Source organism: Phycodurus eques, chromosome 14 (assembly GCF_024500275.1).
Source record: "Phycodurus eques isolate BA_2022a chromosome 14, UOR_Pequ_1.1, whole genome shotgun sequence".
In the NCBI taxonomy this organism is placed as follows: domain Eukaryota; kingdom Metazoa; phylum Chordata; class Actinopteri; order Syngnathiformes; family Syngnathidae; genus Phycodurus; species Phycodurus eques.
In genome coordinates this window covers 5,205,089-5,223,450 of record NC_084538.1, presented here as the reverse complement: position 1 = coordinate 5,223,450, position 18,362 = coordinate 5,205,089, and the positions used below count along the sequence as shown (strand labels likewise).

The 18,362-nt window shown below is 41.5% G+C and overlaps 1 protein-coding gene across 6 annotated transcripts in view; it reads right to left on the bottom strand.

Moving 5' to 3' along the window:
* Window positions 1-18,362, bottom strand: part of smoc1 (SPARC related modular calcium binding 1) — a 38,236-nt gene that overhangs the window by 6,882 nt on the left and 12,992 nt on the right. For 2 of the 6 annotated variants that reach the window (XM_061695505.1, XM_061695508.1), the window contains 8 exons: window positions 17,480-17,527; window positions 14,250-14,339; window positions 13,029-13,109; window positions 8,692-8,884; window positions 8,195-8,277; window positions 6,649-6,754; window positions 5,856-6,100; window positions 4,794-4,827 (listed from right to left, as the gene is read on the bottom strand). In XM_061695505.1, the coding sequence (XP_061551489.1) occupies window positions 4,794-4,827; window positions 5,856-6,100; window positions 6,649-6,754; window positions 8,195-8,277; window positions 8,692-8,884; window positions 13,029-13,109; window positions 14,250-14,339; window positions 17,480-17,527 (880 nt within the window). Of the gene's footprint in view, window positions 1-4,773; window positions 4,828-5,855; window positions 6,101-6,648; window positions 6,755-8,194; window positions 8,278-8,691; window positions 8,885-13,028; window positions 13,110-14,249; window positions 14,340-17,479; window positions 17,528-18,362 lie in introns of all 6 variants that reach the window. The other 4 variants (XM_061695507.1, XM_061695510.1, XM_061695509.1 and 1 more) reach the window with 3 other exon arrangements.

The following is an 18,362-nucleotide window of genomic DNA, read 5'->3' as shown; positions in this document are numbered from 1 at the left end:
AATTACAGCCAACTATTTACAACGACCGCTCGTTTTAGACATTCGATACGTTAAGTACAGTTTTGTTAGCCAAAATGCATAAGAGCCGACGTGACTCACATGACTAACAACCCGGAGCGTTGGCTTGGATTTACATACGCTGCAGGTTAAGTACCCAAGTTCCCATTTAGCGCCTGTATGCAGTTTTATTTGACTATTGACCATAAATAATATATTTATTTGATATTTACATGTATTTTGAATTGATCCTTATCCAATTTCACTGCGTTTACTGTGTACATTGGAATTTGGGGTTCATGACATCCAGTGGTTGTGCGGTCATTCCCAGCATGTATATGAATGTTACATTTTTGTTTTGTCCATTCAGATTGCAGTCTCTGTGTTGCCATGTCAGTGTAATCAGCTCAGGGCCTTCAGAATCAGTCATACTGGCAGATGTAACTCAACCTATATTAACAATGGGACTGCTTCTTGAACCAATCAGATCTTAATTTCGCCTCAGAGGGCCAGCTAGCGTCACGACGTCAGCATTTTCCATCCTCTGATTGGTTGGTCAGAGCAAGCCAATTTCGACTAGCAAAGCACATCTGTAGGGATCGGAACACATGAATACATTTAATAATCGGCATCTCTGATGAGTAGGATGCATTTGATTTCCCTTTTTTACGTTTCAAAGACAGGGTGGCCATTTATGTGTTACAAAAGTGAGATGCTGGAAACTTTTGACCCTAGTTAGGCACTTTCAAGCCACAAATACTGAGGTCGCCTTGCCTCACTTGTACAACTCCACGTGAGAAAAGCTGGCAACAGACATATCTGTACAGTACACAGACCAGCTCAGCCACTTTGACGGCTCATTTTACAATGTTAAACTGTTGAACATTTCAAATGGTTATTAATTCTGGATTATTTACATATGTTTTGACGAACGAGGCCTTTTTTCCCAAGAAGCCCTTTTTTTGTAAAGATATTTGGTTTTTCTATTATTGCTATGGAAGTTGATGTGACTAATGTTAGGAAGAAAAAAAACTGTTCAATACCCAAGCGCAAAACTTTCTGCTCTGAATAACGTCAGTCATTTGCTTTTTCTATAAGGGAACAAAATTGTTCAAATCAGAAATCAGATTGTTTTTCTGGGGGGGGAAATCTGCAAATTGATTTTAAGGCCATATTACCCAGCCGAACTATAGAGTTTTGTCAAACAAATTATCTTATATTTAAATCATTATCTTATATCTCTTATCTAATCAGTTGAACTTCGACAAATTTGGCAAAAACAAATATGTCATGCTGTTGTCGAGGACAAAATGTGCAAAAAAGTCAATGGACCGGTTTTACCAGAAGCGTGCGTAAATAACCCAAAGGCTTTATAGACAAAATTATTATATAATACATGCACAAATATTTTTTCGTGACCCACACCCCTTAGTTAGACAGCAAACTTAACGTTTAGATTATATTTGAGAAAGAAAAATATTTTTCAAATTAGCCTTTGAAAACATACTGTATGTACAGTGTTCTCCCGCTATCAGGCTAAGGAGAGTCATCCTTTGCGCCCCCGCTATATCGCAATTTTCTAATACTACTATTTACAAACATTCACCTTAAGAACATTACAGCCATACGAACAATTCTGTGTTGGCTAAAAAAATACTTTTTGAATACTTCCGCAAGTCCAGATTTAGAGTTGTCGCAAATTGGAATGAATCAAAGAGGCAAAGAAGGTTCCCAAAGTAGTCCTGCTGAGTCCAGCAATCGCCGTCGTTCGCACAGAGCAGAGAGAAAATATGCCTGTGAATGTGCTCTATTATCTCATCTGCTTTGTTGTATGTGTTGCTGCTCCATGTGTGTTAAAGTGGCAGTTGTTTGAAGGTTTAGAATTACTGTGACACGGTACGGGCTAATTTCCATTCGCACGATGTTAGCATTAAGCGAGCGGGCTTTTGCTATTATATGGTTTGTTTGAAGATTTTGGTGTGAAACATACGTGCAATTCTCTTTTGTTCTGTCATTTTTACACCAAAAAATAACTGGGAGTGACAAACTGCTTGAAACAAGCACACTTTGAATCTTGTTTGGAGAGCTGTGCAAGCGAGAGTTGTCTTTACGTTTCCTCGAAGTGACGTTATACTATACTGTGACATTTCTTGACAGCAAGGGAGTGACAGCAGGTGCTTAGGAATACTTTTAAAAAAGTATGTTTTAGTCCATTTAAATGTGTTTACAGTGTGTGGGTGGGCTGAACATGTTTTATTTATTTTTTTCTCAATATGGTCTCTCTAGACTCGCAAATTTTTACCTGGTCTGGAAAGTATCCCTCACGATAAAGGGTTGTTCGCTGTATGTATACTGAGAGAATGATGAATTGTATGAATGGCAACTGGTGAATACACGTTGTACCTCCACATAGTGGAAGAGAATTTAATTGTTCTGCTTGTCAATATATGCCGCTGGCATAGATACATGAACAAAGATACACTATACAATGATATTTTTTGGACCAATTACCATAATTTATCGTGTATAATGCACATTCTTTTTTCCCCCAAAAATTGTCAAAAGTCAATAGTGCGCATTATACACAGGTATAGGGGGAAATGGAAAAAACTTTCACATTTTATAAATGTATGCCGCCATCTGGAGGTTATGAAAAAGCTGTACACTTTCATTCCAATATACCACCGCCACCTACAGGTTATGAAAAAGGTGTAGCCTACACTTTCATTCCAATATGACAGGGGTACATACATGACTGCATATATGTAGTACAGTTGTGCTCATAGGTTTTCATACTCTCGCGGAATTTGTGAAATATTGTTTTTTTTAAATATGACTGAGCAACAACCATCATTAATTTCTTTATGGTTATGTTTTATTTAATGATAATGCTTTTTGAAATGCTTGACAGTTTAATTTGAATCCCATTAAAATAAAATTAAATGTGTTTTCGCCTGACCCCTCATGTTTTCCTTAAAGAATTGTACACATCATACAAATGCTGCCTCGGTAATCAAACATGAGCACAACTGTGTGTTTTCTCATTTACTAAATAAAAGTAGGGCTGTGAATTTCAAAATAGGAACAAGTAAATAAAAAATAAATGGTTAAATAAAGTGCTTAACTTCAGAATAATTCTTTGGGGGGGGAAAAAAAACTAACAAAATACAGATAATACTTCATGTTTTGATCATATGGGTAGAAGCGAAATCATGCATTGTAAAAATGCATTATACATAAGTAGAAGGGTTTTCCAGAACTTTGAGGTCAGCTTTGGGGGGGTGTATTATACATGGGTGCGCATTATACATGACAAATTACGGTAAGTGGAATTTAGCATGGTAAACTTGATGATCTTGCACCACACACGAACAGAACAATGGTTGGGAATCAGTGGGTTAGCAAACGGTCTGTTGTGAAAGGACCTTGTGAAGCCAAATCTTCCAACTGAGTAAAATGTGGTCATGTTCATTTGAGGGACCAAGGGAACCATATTAACAGCACGTCTGCTGCTTGACTTGGCGGGAGGTTTCTGCGGAGAAAATGGCCGCACTGGGAGCTCTCATCCAAATGAAAAAAAAAAAAACACAACTTCAGCACTTCAAGACTTTGCCTGGTTTTTATTTCTTTACTCTATGTCGTGTTTGGTCGCCACATGCTCTTAATAAGCCCGTTCAATAAAACAGCGACTCAACATTGCGACATGGAGCGCAAACGCATGGTGACTTAAAAAACGTGGGCCGTCGAGAATTATTGAGGTATGTTTGAACACAACGGGCCTCGTTAACTTATAAATGTGTAGAAATGTTCTTACTCTACAAGTTCAATGTATACGCAAAATCACCGTCGGATTCATGACACATGCGCACCGGCCAATTTTCTTCTCACCACCCTGCATGTCAGTAAAATAGAATTGATTCTAATTAAATGTCTCGTGGCCACATTCTGCAATCTGCATAAACCACGATGGTCCTATAAAAGGACGTTCGATGCATCAAAACGAGATCGGCGAGGAGGTTTGAAGATGGCCCCAAAACTTAAAGGATGAAATTTCACAACGGCGGCATCATGTCAGAGGTGGCGGCACGGAAAATGACGCTTTTTCAAAGCGTTTCCACTGGCGTGTCAATGACAGACAAAAAAAAAGATACCTGGGCCTCTATCACAGAGTGACAGAAAATTCTGAAAGAAAAGACAATTTGGTAGCAATCAGACAAAAGTCCCTCTTTGAAGAACCCCTGGAAACGGCCAAAATGGGCCAAAATGGCCACTTCAAACCAAAATAACAGACTCCCTGAGTCTTTTCAGGCATGGTTTCTTTTGACTTTTATTCTTACGATTGACATGCCTACCAAATTTCCCAGTCCTAAGGGCAGCTGGCTCTGGGGGCTGAATTTTTAAAACAATGCTTACAGGGTGCTAAGTGAGCCAAAAAGGCCTGTTCCAACAGAAAGGTCAGACTTCTTGAGTCTTTCATGCGTGGCTTCCTGCAACTTTTTGGTTGATCTACTCATGTAGACAAGCCTATCAAATTGTTTGTTCCTGAAGGAAACTGGCTTGAGGGGCTGAATTTTCAAAACCCTCCAACAGGCACTACGAGACAATTTTGGGAGCAAAAAAAAAAAAAACTAAACAAAAAAAACAATACCTAAGCAATGAATAAATGACTAGTGTGATTAATGTGCATATTAACTGGGTTAAAACACAAACTATTAACTAATAACGAACTATAAGCAGACACATATTAGTAAAACTAGTAGTATTAGTCACTCTTACTGAACACATTTGTCCCTTGCCTTGTCCCGTAGATGCTACTTGCTGTTGAACCACCTGCAAAAGTAACACATCAATAAGTAAAAAACATGACTAATAATTTAACATGATATTTTTTTCTTAAATAAAAAAAAATAAATAAAAAAAAAAAAACACTCTCGAACTTTTAGACTATGAAGACTTTAGTGAGCTTTTTAGTGTGTACTCTAGATGAATATTTAGTGTATTCTGGCAACACGCATGTTACCTTACGCAACGCTTTTTTTTCAGCTACTTTGGAAATTTGAGTGCCTCCGGCGATGACCTGATGAGTCAAATCCCCCTCCAGGTTAATGTTTACAAGACGGAACCATTTTTGCATAGCCTTTTTTATACCTTTGTCACAAAGCGCAGCAATGAAGAACCTATTAAAACTTTATGAGATGGTGAGCAGCTTGAGACGCTCATAGCGGAATCCCTCAAATCCAATAATGGAAATAATCTGTTCCGAGTAAGGCTGGGTAAGCATCAACTTTCACAGAAATCATAGAAATACACTTTTGTTTTTTCTTTACAGAGCATGGGGAAATAAGGGCTTCCTCTTAGAAAAAAAAAATAAAAAATGTCCCTTTTGTTAAAACGTGTATGCAAATATGACCTTTATTAAATTCACATTTAAGATGTTCAACAATTTAACATCATAGAACGAGCTGCCAAACTTCATTGATCGAAGATTAACGTGTTTCACGTTACTAAAAAGAGCTCCACTGTGTTATAAGTATTACTACTGGTACTGTTGCACTGAGTTCATTTCCTAAAAAGAAGAGTGCAATTAAATAGAGAATCAGTTGAATTTGTGCTTTTACCACAGTGTTTCTTACTAACGTCTACTCAAGTACAGAGTGAGTAAACATTAATTTTTACTTTTGTATTGAAGTAAATGTACAAGAGTAAACGAGTTGAATCTGTACTTCTTTTACCAGACTCTTTTTACACAAGAATCTGTACTCGTACTTTAAGTACAGTGTATGAGCCCTGACTGGTTGATTATCATACAGCTCAAATTTGTTTTTGTTTTTTCAGTTCTTGTCCAGCCTATTTCTTACCATCCTTGGCAACTCCAAGGCAGCCCTTGAGCTCGTGCAGCGAGATGGCCTTGTCCTTGTTCAGGTCGCAGTAGTCGGTGAACTTGCGAGCGCACTTCTTGGGCTTGGCCTTCTTCTTCAGGTACCTCTTGAAGGGCTTCAGCTCCTTCTTGCCGACGTCCTGGCTGCCGTTGGCGTCCAGCTGGGCAAAGTACCAGTGCACCACCCGCTCCTCCAGCGTGTGGCTGGGGTCCGGCTCCACGAACCTGGTGGCGGTCAATATAAAATGAATCAAAGCAATAACGTTTGTTTTATTTCTGCAACAAACGTTTGAGGGTACGTAGAACTTGAATCCTTTGATACCCATCTGAATTGTATCGGTTCTGCTAATATGGGTGACAGTGTGAAATGAGAACCACGAGCGCTTCCTGAAACACTTGAAAAAAAAATCCCATAATTTAAATTAAGCAGATCGGAAGATGGGATTGCGTTGCAAAACAATGGAGCGTGATCAAGGGGAGACATTAGCCACGAAATATCTATTGTAAGTCTCTGTAAGGTACCATATTTGTATGTATGTAGATATCACGTTTATTATCCCTCTAAAATAACATAACTACGTCACATTAAATGTGTCTGCCTATTACTGTATGCATCATATTTAATGTATCTACACCTGAATTGTATCATATTTACATCATTTTAAACACCTCTAATATACCATATGTACATCATTTTTAATAGTCATACACAACATTTGCTGGTACTGACTGATGTGCCAGATTATGCGGCATTTGAGGTTGTCAATACCTACCTCCCACCACTAGAAGGGGCTGGTGAGTTCATGGCTTGAACCATGTCTGTGGTCAGGGCGTCTAAAAGACTCATAATGAATTCCCCTTTTTTCCCCTCGGGGCAGCCTGGAGAAAATAAAACAAACAACAATATTACATTCCATGTCTAATTTGACTCGTTAGACTGAGGTTTGGGAGACAGATTAACGGCATAACGAAGAAACAAGATGTTGCCCATACAGGCAATTACAGTACAGTATAAACCTTCTTGGAGGGGGGGTCAATTATGTGCAATTAATTTTAATTGAATCATTTGAATATTTTCCTACACTTATGTGCAGTGTCAATGTTTAAACCGTGCATCATGTTACAGTGGCTTACAATAGGAAATCTACTTTTTTAATAAAGCCTCGGTCTCATTTTTGATGAACACATGGGCTTACTATGCTCCAATATTTTAATGCTGGTTATGATGGTGGTACTTGGAGAGTTTTTTTTTTTTTTTTTTTTAAGGCAGCACTTGGCGTAAAAGGTTTTGGGCTGTCACGATGGAATCTTTATTATCCCATAGAGTACTTCAGTAATCTTTGCCCCCACCCCTTTTTCCCCCCCCTCTCACTAACATGCATTTTATTCTCATTTATGAGGGCTGGACTTCTATCCTTAAACTGCACATTGGTACTGAGTGTATGGTATAAACTCTGTACAGAATTTGAGACGACAAAATCCGCCTTTGCTAAACGGTAAGCATTCGCGACTAGCATTAGCATGCTAGCAATTACCATTTTGGGTAAAATAAAAGAAAAAAAAGAAAAAGAACACTAACTACCATTCAGCTGACTCATACATCATGTTATATGTACATTACACATTTAATAGGGTCTTAAAAAAATCACTGACAGACGCACCTCTGTCATTTTTAGCAAAGTTTAACAGTGACCCAAGACTTCGTCCGTCTGCAATAAATGTCAGTGTGAAACATTGGTTCTGGCGGCACAAATATGACTCCGGGCCGAACTTTTTAAAATGTATTTTATTTTATTTTTTTTTATTTTTTTATTTTTTGGTCGCGGCGGAGCTTTGAGGAAGAAATTCTACGTCGACCTATTATTGAAGTCGATTTAGCAGTTTTTTTCCCCTAGCCCTAACAAGGTTTGGCAACCACTGCGTTGGGTCTCGCCAAGGCACATGTTTTGCATTAGAAAAATCTCAAGGCACACCATTAACACAAATGTCACTGGTATAGATAGATGAAGAAAGATACATTAGTAGTAGAATAATAATTCTCAGACCAATTAAGTGAAATGGGATTATTTCCCACAGCACACATATCTGATGATCTCTCACAGCACAGTGGTTGGAAATTACTGCCTTTTGTCCCGATACGACACGGCTACATGTTAGCCTTACTAACGAATCTCTGGATACGGGTGGAACGTGAAGGATAATGGCAACCCAACACAATAACATTTCCCCATGGCTCACTGTAAACGTGGCTCATGGTAACGCCATCCAAAGATTAACTTTGACTGCGGTAGAAAAGAAAAGAAAAAGCAAAGGAAAAACCTGTCAGGTCTCGGCCCTGGAACAGATCTTCGGCGTCGGTGCTGCGAGAATGTGCGGCGCTGTCACATTCTGGCGTCTGGTACCTGTTCAGTGAAGATACACAAGACAGGAACACAGCAAGAGTCGGATGAAAAGGGAAGATGTCCCCCGTCTATCAGGGGTGTGAAAAACTTGGCTCGGGCTCCCCGGGGATCAAATCCGGGTCTGCTGGGCTCCTGTGTTTTTATAGGCTCAAATAAATTGAACGTATTAATTACAACGCTAGCAAAAGCTTGTTGGAGAGCGCATGCCTGGCGGTGGTGCGAAGTGACAAGGTAAAAATACTTCATTACTATGACTATGTTTATAATTTACTTGCATAAACATCACAATTTCACCTAGTTTCCGATTTTTGGGAACCTATCTTGTGTTATTCGCTGGAAAACTCACCTATTTGCTGTTTTTTTTTTTTTAAGCGATACTTTGGCGCCATCTTGTGCGTAACATGCATTCATTACCTGGTGGAGGTTCCCGGAATGGGTCGTCCGGTGTCTATCAGCACGCACCAGCAGTAGCCGGTGGACTGATGGCACTGGACGGCCTTGTACAGGCCGCCGGGCCCGCAGTCGGGGATGAAGACGGCCTCGCGGGGGTTCTGCCGAGCCTCGTCCAGGGCGCTCTGTCGCTCCTGGTCGCAAGAGGGAACTTTCTCTAGAAGCATGACAAACAAACTCAGTACACGCTCACAAAGTACTCCAGAAATAGTAGATGAGTCGTGCGGCGACCACAGACATGGCGCACCCCCTCTGCCCTGAACACGCCCTACAAAAAAAAGTACGTAATAATCATGCCAACATGAGCAAAACCTTTAAAAAATTGCTAAAACAAAGCCGGATTTTTACATCGTGGAACTTTTACGTACACCTTTCAACATCCCGACAGGTGATGCACCCCTTCGCTCCGTTTAAAAAAAAAAAAAAAAAATCCAAACAAAGCCCATTTTAAGGCGTCATTTTTAATCATACAAACATGGTCAAAACGTGCATGGCTAGATCTTTGAATTTACGTCATAGAAGAGCTTTTGTTGACATTCCCACAGAGATGACGCACCCGCTGTCACACTGTTTACAACCAACAAAAAGTGTGTAATCATCCGACTGTACAATGCTCAAACTGTGTGACACAAAAGAAATAATTGCTTCAAGCTCGGTGTACAAAGCCAGATTTTGTCTTTGAACAACCTTTGGTGACCCTTCAGCTACACACCCTTTCCAAATGCCACCGAAACCTTTAAAAATGAGCTCCAAATAAAATGTTTACATCGTAGAACAAGATTTGCCAAAGCTTTTAACCTACGCGCCACTATCAACATCCCGCTTCTCTCCTGGAAAGTGATCAAAACAAAGCCCATTACAAGACATTTTTAAATCACGCAAGCATGATCAAAATGCGCATAGCAGCCTTTGCCAAACACACCAACGCAAACAAAACATAAATATTGTATTATCATCCAAACATGACAAAATTATTCAATAGTTGTATGTAGGCCCGCATAGCTCGATCGAACTTAAATTATCCACCTGCAGACAACCAAAAATGTTGTCTGTTTCTGTGTGCCGTCATCATTTTATCGTGAAGTCAGCTGTCAACTTGGGGGGGGGGGAGGGGGGGAAGAAAAAAAAAAAAAAAAGACAACTACTTCCCTTAAAAGTAAAATATAAAAATATAGTCCTTGCCAAAACAAATATTTGCAAAATAATGTAGGGTAATTGTAAACGGTGTTTTTCTTCATGAATGACACTTTGACAAACACCGCTGTAAAATATATGACCATATTTGCAGCCTGGGCTCTTGAGATGCTTCTGCCGTATCTCGTCCCCATCACGCTGTATTTACACTCGCATCCATTTGGGCCGTTTCTCCCTCTGAAGACGAGCACAACAACGTTTCACGGCTCTTGGTCCAGTTTTGGCTTCACGGACGTGACAGGCGAGAGGACTGAAGCTGCAACGGTTTACAGCGTTTCCATTTCAAGATGGTGGCAATATGGTGATCATAACAAAATATGGAGCTGATTATTCCCACCGCAGCGGCGGTGGTCTCAGCGTGCAACTAAACGAGAATTAAGACAAACTTTCTGCTTCGTTTCCCTGAAGATGTCATAACAGCGAGGCTGTTTTCCTCATTTTTTACTTATTCCCATCCCCCCATTGTGTCTCACGTTCAAAGCTTCAGTTGTTTTTGGCATTCGGACGACACCTTGTGTTCCTCATCAGAGCGTGTTTCCAGTCACGTCCAAAAGTTGAAACGAGCAAAATCGGGTTTTCGCCAAGGTCAAAAATAAGTGGCGTCAAAAGTTTGCCTCGTGCCAGCGAGGTTGAGAAAAAGCAATCCAAGGCCACTTTGACGAGGTTTAAGTGATGAGCTGCGATTTCAAACGAGCGGTCCTTAAAGGAGACATATTATGCCTTTGTTCGCAATTTGAAACAATTACCAGGTGTCTTAATAATAACATGTCTGTGGCAGGCGACCCCAAAGATCAAGAATTCGAGACACTTTCACAGCAAACTTCTTGCCTTGGTGAAATTGGCTTGTTTTAGGGGCGGATATGCGTCTCGTGTAGAGCGCCAGCTCTCATCTCGCCGGACACGCTGCTTGGCCGACGGCGATCGCGGCTTTCGTTCCAATGACGACGCGAGGGCTGGATCTTGTCGGCGCAGTCCTGCCAGCGTTTAGCCGTCTCCTCTTTCCCCCCTAGCTTGGCGGCGAGTCCTCCTGGCGGACAGCCGGTTGGTTCTGCTCGCTGAAGTGTGCAAAACAAACAGGCGACTTCGACCGGCGGTTCTCAACCGGTCAGGCTTCGGGACCCGCCGTCACTCCTTATAGACAAGCCGCGACCTCGATTTCAACGTCTCATTTTGATGAAACCAGACATATTACCCAATATGACAGTGTGCCAATAGACAAAAAAATCGAATTGAATGATAAAACAAACACTTGAGAGGAATATGTTACCTTTAAGCGGCTGAATTTTAACTAAAAAACAAAGTGAATCTCGAGGACACAAGTGAAACTCAACTTCATCTAACTTTAGTGACATTGCACAAAACAGCAAATAAAGGTGCAGCAGTTTTCAATCCACAAACTACAAATAGTAACCAAGGTGACATTCAAGTACACAAAATGCAATTCAAGTGTAAAAAAATAACTTCAATTAACATGTGTTGTACTGCATTAGTCAAAACCAAAGAACACTGAACCTTGAACGGTTCAGTTTTCTAGTGGTTCTAGGTTCTGGTTCTAGTTTTGCAGAATTAACAGGACAATTGGGAATGTTTTTTGCTCCTGATAAGAGTCTCAAAGTCCGGCTTGATAGTTGACATCTCTGAGGTCATGCTCAATGTCCAGTCTGTTTCTGGTTTCCAGCTGAGAGGCCACACGCTTCTAAATATGTAGTGCCGAAGGGAAGGAGTTGTCTTTGCTTGCTGGAGCGCCAAGGGAAGGATGCACCAGAACAGGGAGAGGCTTACCCGAGTGAATTACGTTTGGAGTGTGCGGTCACATGACAGCTCCACCGGCCGACGCTTGTCGTCGCCGGGCGACGTGACGCTTTCCGTGTCGACTCCAAAGGGGTTGTGAATCCACTCATCGCCCATCTGTTTCTTCGGAAAATAGCTTTTAAACCGCTCCAGCAGTTTATTCCAATGCTGCATGATGGTTTTTTTGTTGTTGTTTTTTTTGGAGTTGCCTTTTTCCTGTCATTGTCCAGCTGCTGTCCCTCGTGACAGACATTTGAAAACATGATGTTGTTGTTGTTTTGTTGTTTTGACTTGCCCGCATGATTTGTTTGTTTGTTTGTTTGTTTTTGAAAGCATTACATCTTTCAATGTTCCATGAAGCACTGGTGACATATCCTTTGCTGCCAGGGCCTCCCGATACCACAAAAATAAAGAAATAAAGAAATAAAGGTTCCGAGTTGCATTTGGAGCTTTCTCAAGAATTCTCCTCATGACCGCTGAGTTTTTCCCTGTCCTGGAGGCAAGCACCATCAATTGTGATTTGAAAACGAACCATAGCATGAACTGGTAGGAGTCCACTAACATTATAAGGCATCGTCGCCACCTACATTTAGGAGTGTGAATAGCAGGCATTCCGAACCCTTCAAAATTAAAGCACGGTCAATTCCCCCCCCCAAGTTAAAGTCCGGCGACCCATTGAAAGCCACTTTTCGGTCGCGTAATTCCATGTAGACCTCTTTGCATTTTTATTGTATTACTTGTGGTCCTTCTCTTTCCTTGACAGAAATAGAACAACCCGACATCCGAAACCCACGAAGTCACTTTAAGCGCGGAAACAAATTTGCTGCTTCTTGTTATAGTAGACAAAAGATGACGTGCTGAGAACAGACTGGCTCTATTTTGTGCCTTTCGCTCCTCCAGGCTCCGAGCCAAGTGAATTTTTAAACCCTGGTCCCTCTCCTCATTCAGTCCTAACCTTTTCCTCCTCCTCTGTGGTCTGATTCCCTTCATCCTCAAAGCCTCCTCGTCGGAGTTAACCCCCACCCGGTCCTCTTCTGTCCGCCCGCCTTCCCAATGGCTTTCAGCTGTGCAGTAATCACTGCAATATTCTCTCAAAGCAAGCAGTTAAATTAGGGGAAATGTTGCCTGTTGGTTACATTTGTACAGACAAAATGGTTCGCTGGTAAAATGAAAGCATGTCGTGTTTCTTTCTGAGGCACATCGCTCACACCATTGTGGAAGCAACCCCATCAGTCTGCTGGAACATAAATATGGATGTGCGCAACATTGCGGAGCGTCAGCATCTACTCGAAATTGTCCGTCTTTCTCAATCTCACCTTGCTTCCTGGACGTGGAGCTGTTCTGCTTATTCTCCTTGTAAACCAATTGTTTGATCCACAGCGTGGGGGCAGTTATCTCTGCAATGACAGATGGACGCCATGTTACGGATGGCACTGGACCGTTTACCTGCGCCAATTTGGAATCAGGGTGAAAAGTCGGAGTTTGTTGCTCTTACTAATCAGCAGAGCTACCCATATACACCAGATACGCAGTCCATACTTCCACGTTTGTTCTGAACACTTTGTTGAAGCTAAGCTTTACTGCTGAGCAAATGTAGAAAACGCATGTTACATACTGACAATTGTACTTAACATACATAATCTTTTATTGCTGCAATGACAGCCGACTCCTACCATGCTACCCGCTATCTGGCCTTGAGGTTAATGTTCGGCCAAGTCGTCGCTCTGTCAGCTAAAGTAAGCTAAGATGTCAACTATTCCGGGCCATTAACAGTGTTAACATGTTTAACAGTCTCGCATTTGTCCCCCGCTTGTCTTTGCGCAAAATTAGGTGTTGAGAAGATGTTTGAATTGTGTGCAGATCCTAGTTGTTTATGACGGCCACGTCGTCATTCTGTCGTCCCTTTGTCACTGCTTTCACAGTTTGTCTGTACTTTTTAGCACATCTAAGGAGATTGAAAAATTTGATAACATAGCTGATAATAACTGATTACGGTTATACGGGGGGGATGGCCAAAGAACGGTCTACTCGTCTTTCGGTTTCAAGCCTGGCTTATCATGCAGATCTGCGCCGCCAACATGGCGGATAAACAAATAATAACGTGATCGAAAACCATCGGCGTCGCTCTTGCCGGCACTCCTGGTTTTCCGAGCTAAGAAACCTCGCTGTTAACTCATTCACTGCCAGCCTTCCCGGTTAACATGGATATTTGACTTCTAAAGCCGTCAATGGCAGTGAATGTGTTAACTGCGTCTTAATGAGTAGGGGAGGGTGTGCGAAGCGAGGAGAATAAGGCAGGCAATACTCTGAAATTATTATTTTCTTTACAGTTTTGAACACTCCAACTACTACTACACTTATTATATTTTTTATCTCTTTTGCAGCCACTTGGCTCCATCTCCAGGCTCCAGCACTGGTTGGAAGCTCTCTATTTTTTTTGGTCCCAAGTGTCCGTGATACCTGCCTCAAATATTCCTTAAAACCGTAATACCCATGAGACAGTACCTGTGGAAATTCCAAAACTCGAGGGCCCTTACCATCGCCTTCGGAGGGGACGATGGTCTCCATGGTGGGCGTAGGCTTGGAGCCGTCGTCTGGATTGAGGGTGAGAAAAAAACGGAAAGAAACTACCATTATTGAGGTTAATACGATCTACTCTCTACAAGTGTTGATTGGTTGGGATTTGCACATGGCCCGTCCAAGGTGGACACAAAAACATTCAAGCGTACACGTTTACACACACACGAGAAAATTAGTAGAACAAAGCACGACCACCCACATGTTCTAGATGTCCCTCACATTCACACACAATTAAACAGCTCTCACACAGACATCAAACAGCATCACATCTCACATTAACAGTTTTTTTTTTGCAAAGACCAAGTAGCACACGCACACGCACACACACACACAGCCCTCGTCAAGGGGCAGAATGTGTCAGTAAAGACCACCCACTCAAACTGGGGGATGCCTGATATTAAAAGTGTTATGGCGGTCTGGTAGAGTAATTTTCTCTATAAAATGTAACTTCCAATTTAAAAACTAAGAATGTGTCAGGGGTGGGGGAGTCTAGAGTAAATTTGCTTTTTGGTTGTTTTTGGCCTGTAAATATTTTATTTGATTTCTCTCTCTTTTTTTTTTTTTTTTTAAACAAGGGTGGGGGGGGGGGGGTGCCATTTCTGTTGGGATGTTCAAAAGGGTGTGCAGCTTAAAATGTTTGGGAAAAGGCTGTTCGTGACTGTCAAAACAACATTCTGCAGCATTAAGTGTCACGGCACATTGGTAGAATAATTATTACATTGTGGTTTTTCTTACGTGTGATTCCCCCCTTACAAAATATGAACATTTTGTCTATAAAATGTAACTTTTAACCCAAAAACTAAAAATGTGCCGGGGAGAAGGGATGTGCCATCAAAAAAAATAATGTGTCATTTACAGTAAATTTGGTTTTGGTTGTTTCTGGCCTGTAAATACTTGTTATTATTTATTTATTGATGTATTTATTTTTCTAAACAAGGGAAGGGTGTGTGCCATCTCTGTGGGAATGTTTACGTTCTAAGATGAAAACGAAACAATACTGGCCTGTGTTTTTACATTTTGTCATTGATGTGCATTAAGGAAAGGGGGTGCGCCATTAATAAAGGTGTCATTTACAGTAAATAGTAAAGAGGAACCTACCCCTCAGACGAAAAGTGACCGACGCGTTGCAAGACATCGGGGTGCCGACGCACAGGAGTTAGGACTGAGTTTCTGCAATTGGGACACGGTTCCAAAATTGCTTGGCACCCTGGAGTCAGCCGCACTATTTTTCTGATTTCACAGAAATTTTGCGGGCCTGGTCCGAACACGGACATTCGGGAGTTTGTCTTAGCCTGCTCGGTCTGTGCCCACAACAAGTCCTCTCACCGTTCTCCTTCTGGTCTACTGCACACATTGCCCTTGCCATCCCGCCCATGGTACCATATTGAGTTGGACTTCATCGCCGGTCTTCCCATGTCCCATAGCAAAACAATAGTGTTCGGTGTTGTTCACCAGTTCTCCAACATGGCTGACTTCATTACACTTCCATAGGTGCCCTCTTCCCGAGAGATTGCTAACCTGCTCGTCAACCGCTTCTTGAATATCCGTGGTATTCCATCTGATCTGGTGTCCAACGGGGTTCTTCGGTTCGTTTCTCAGCTGTTGAGAACATTCTGCGAGGTCACGGGAGCTTCATCCGTCCCCAATCTAATGAGACGGAGCGGGTAAATCAGGACCCGGGAGCCGCGCTCCGATGCGTCTGCCGCCAGCATCCGTCGTCCTGCTCATCCCATCTCCCCTGGGTGGCGTGTGCGCACGACTTTCTCGTCGGCTCGGCCACAGGGAGGTCTCCGTTTAAGACCGCTTACGGCTATCAGCTCCCAGGAAACAGACGTCTCCGTGCCCTCAGTCCACGTTCACCTCTGACGAGGCCAGCGTGTCTGATGGGACACCCGTGCGCCACGATCCAGAACAGCGGCTCGAAACCGGCAGTTGTCAGACCGACGCAGGATTGCGGCGCCTCAGTACAGTCCAGGGCAGAAGGTCCGTCTTTCGCAGGACACACAGGAGGAAGTTTTTGCTTGCTTGCTTCGCCTCAACATTTTCTTTCCTCTTGTGCTTGTTCCCATGTTCTTCTCGTTCCTGCCAGTAGTGAGCCTACTTCTCGTCTTCCATTTTTCCCTGTAAGTACTACTCTGATTTTATGTTAGTTAGTAGTTCTAGTTGTAGGTAGTTCTGTTGTTTGCCTTGTCTTGTGGAGGTATTTTAGTTGCGTGTTTTGTTAATTTAGTGTTTTCTTAATATTCCAACCCCCCGTGGGTCTCCGTCCACCTTCTTAATGAGTTGTAGTGATTTTCTGTTTGTGTGCTTTTGTTCAATAAACTTGCTCCATTACTTTCGGTTTGCTTTTTGGAATGCACCATCTGCGCTTAACGCATATTGTGACAGCTACGGATACAGCCCGTAAACACTTTTGTAAAAAAAAAAAAAAAAAAAAAAAAAAAAAAAAAAAAAAATTATATTGTCATAGTTCATCATAGTTGGCGTGTGTAAAGTGGTGCGCATCAACGTGACATTCTGCACTATTACAGATGGAGGAGGAAGTATAATGGTGACCTAGCATAATAAACACACAACATTTAGTCCATAGATGTAATAACTTTGTACTCAAAAAAAAAAAAAAAAAAGTACAATTTAATTTGTTTTGACTTTTTTCTTTTTATGTGTTGTTGACTGGAGGTGCATTATGAATAAAGGTGTCATTTACAAAAAAATTGGACATGGTTTGTGGAAATGATATGTTTGTTTGTTTTTTGTCTCAGCAGATTACTTTCGAGGGATTCACTGGAATTTGAACTGTAAAAACAAAAACAAAAATCAAGGTTTTGGAATGAATGTGACGGGGTGCGTCTTACGTAACATTGAACGCCCCCCGGAAAATACTCACCCACGTGCAGCTTTGCAGCATCTGGAACATTCCTTTAGGAAGCAATTCGTTCAAAAGCAAAGCACAGACAACCTGCATTGGATTTAGTTTGTACATGCTAGAATTTTTTTTTTTTTTTTTTAAAGAAAAATGTAAGGTCCTTGAATCAAATAAGTTATCAACACACTGACACGCTGCTTACAGAGCAGATCTCAGACCAGTGGACTGACACATTACTTTCGGAAAAAGATATTAGTTTCATTTGGTCATACGACCACATCGGAAGATAAAGAAATGAAACATTTCTTGAGCTCAACTCACCTTTTCGACCAGAGTTTGCCGGCCCGGACGGTCTGTCGGTCACGGAGCCTGCGGAGCGATAAAAACAAACGTATACAAAGCAGAAGACTGCAGCAATGACAGGACAACTACTTTCCTGCAAAGAATCAAAAGTATTTGGAATCGTTTCACGGTCATGAAGGATTGATCTGAGATGAAAAGGGCCGTACCCAAACAAACAAACCGGATGGTTACGAGAACATTCTGTGAGAATTGTACAGTGAAGTTCGCAATACGAGTGTAAGGGCTCATGTATTCAGATTTTTTTTCATATTAGGAAAGGAACAATAAGTGTAATTACCTCGCATTCCAGCAACACATATTTTCCCCGAAAAAAAAAAAAAAAAAGTACAGCTAAGTCGGAAAGTTAATTCAGAATTAGATGCGTGTTTAATAAGCACGACAGTATTTTAGTTTTGTTTGGGAATACATTTATTCATGTTCATGTTTTGTTGGTTGGATCAAAATTGTTCAATATATGGCACAGACAGATATTAGTATTTCCGTGGAAAGCAAAACATCTTATTTGCAAAACCACAAATACATATTGTGAAAAGGAAAAGGACATCAACCATTTTTATTTTGTTTGAGGTTTGGACCTTTTGTAACCGGACCCACCAAATTTTAACTGAAGATCCCAGATTTAGACAAAAGTCGTGCTTTGCCACCATCTTGTGGCATCCATAGGCAGCTGTAAACTTTTTTTTTAGGAGGGGCTGTCACAGATTTTCGCTCTTCGCGTCAGGGCTCGGTCCTGTTCCCTGTTGTACGTCAAACTCATTAACTCATCACGCCAATGTGATTTTGTCTTTTATGGCATTATGAGTCGCTGTTCAAAGCGTTACTGTTGCACTTGTGTGCATCA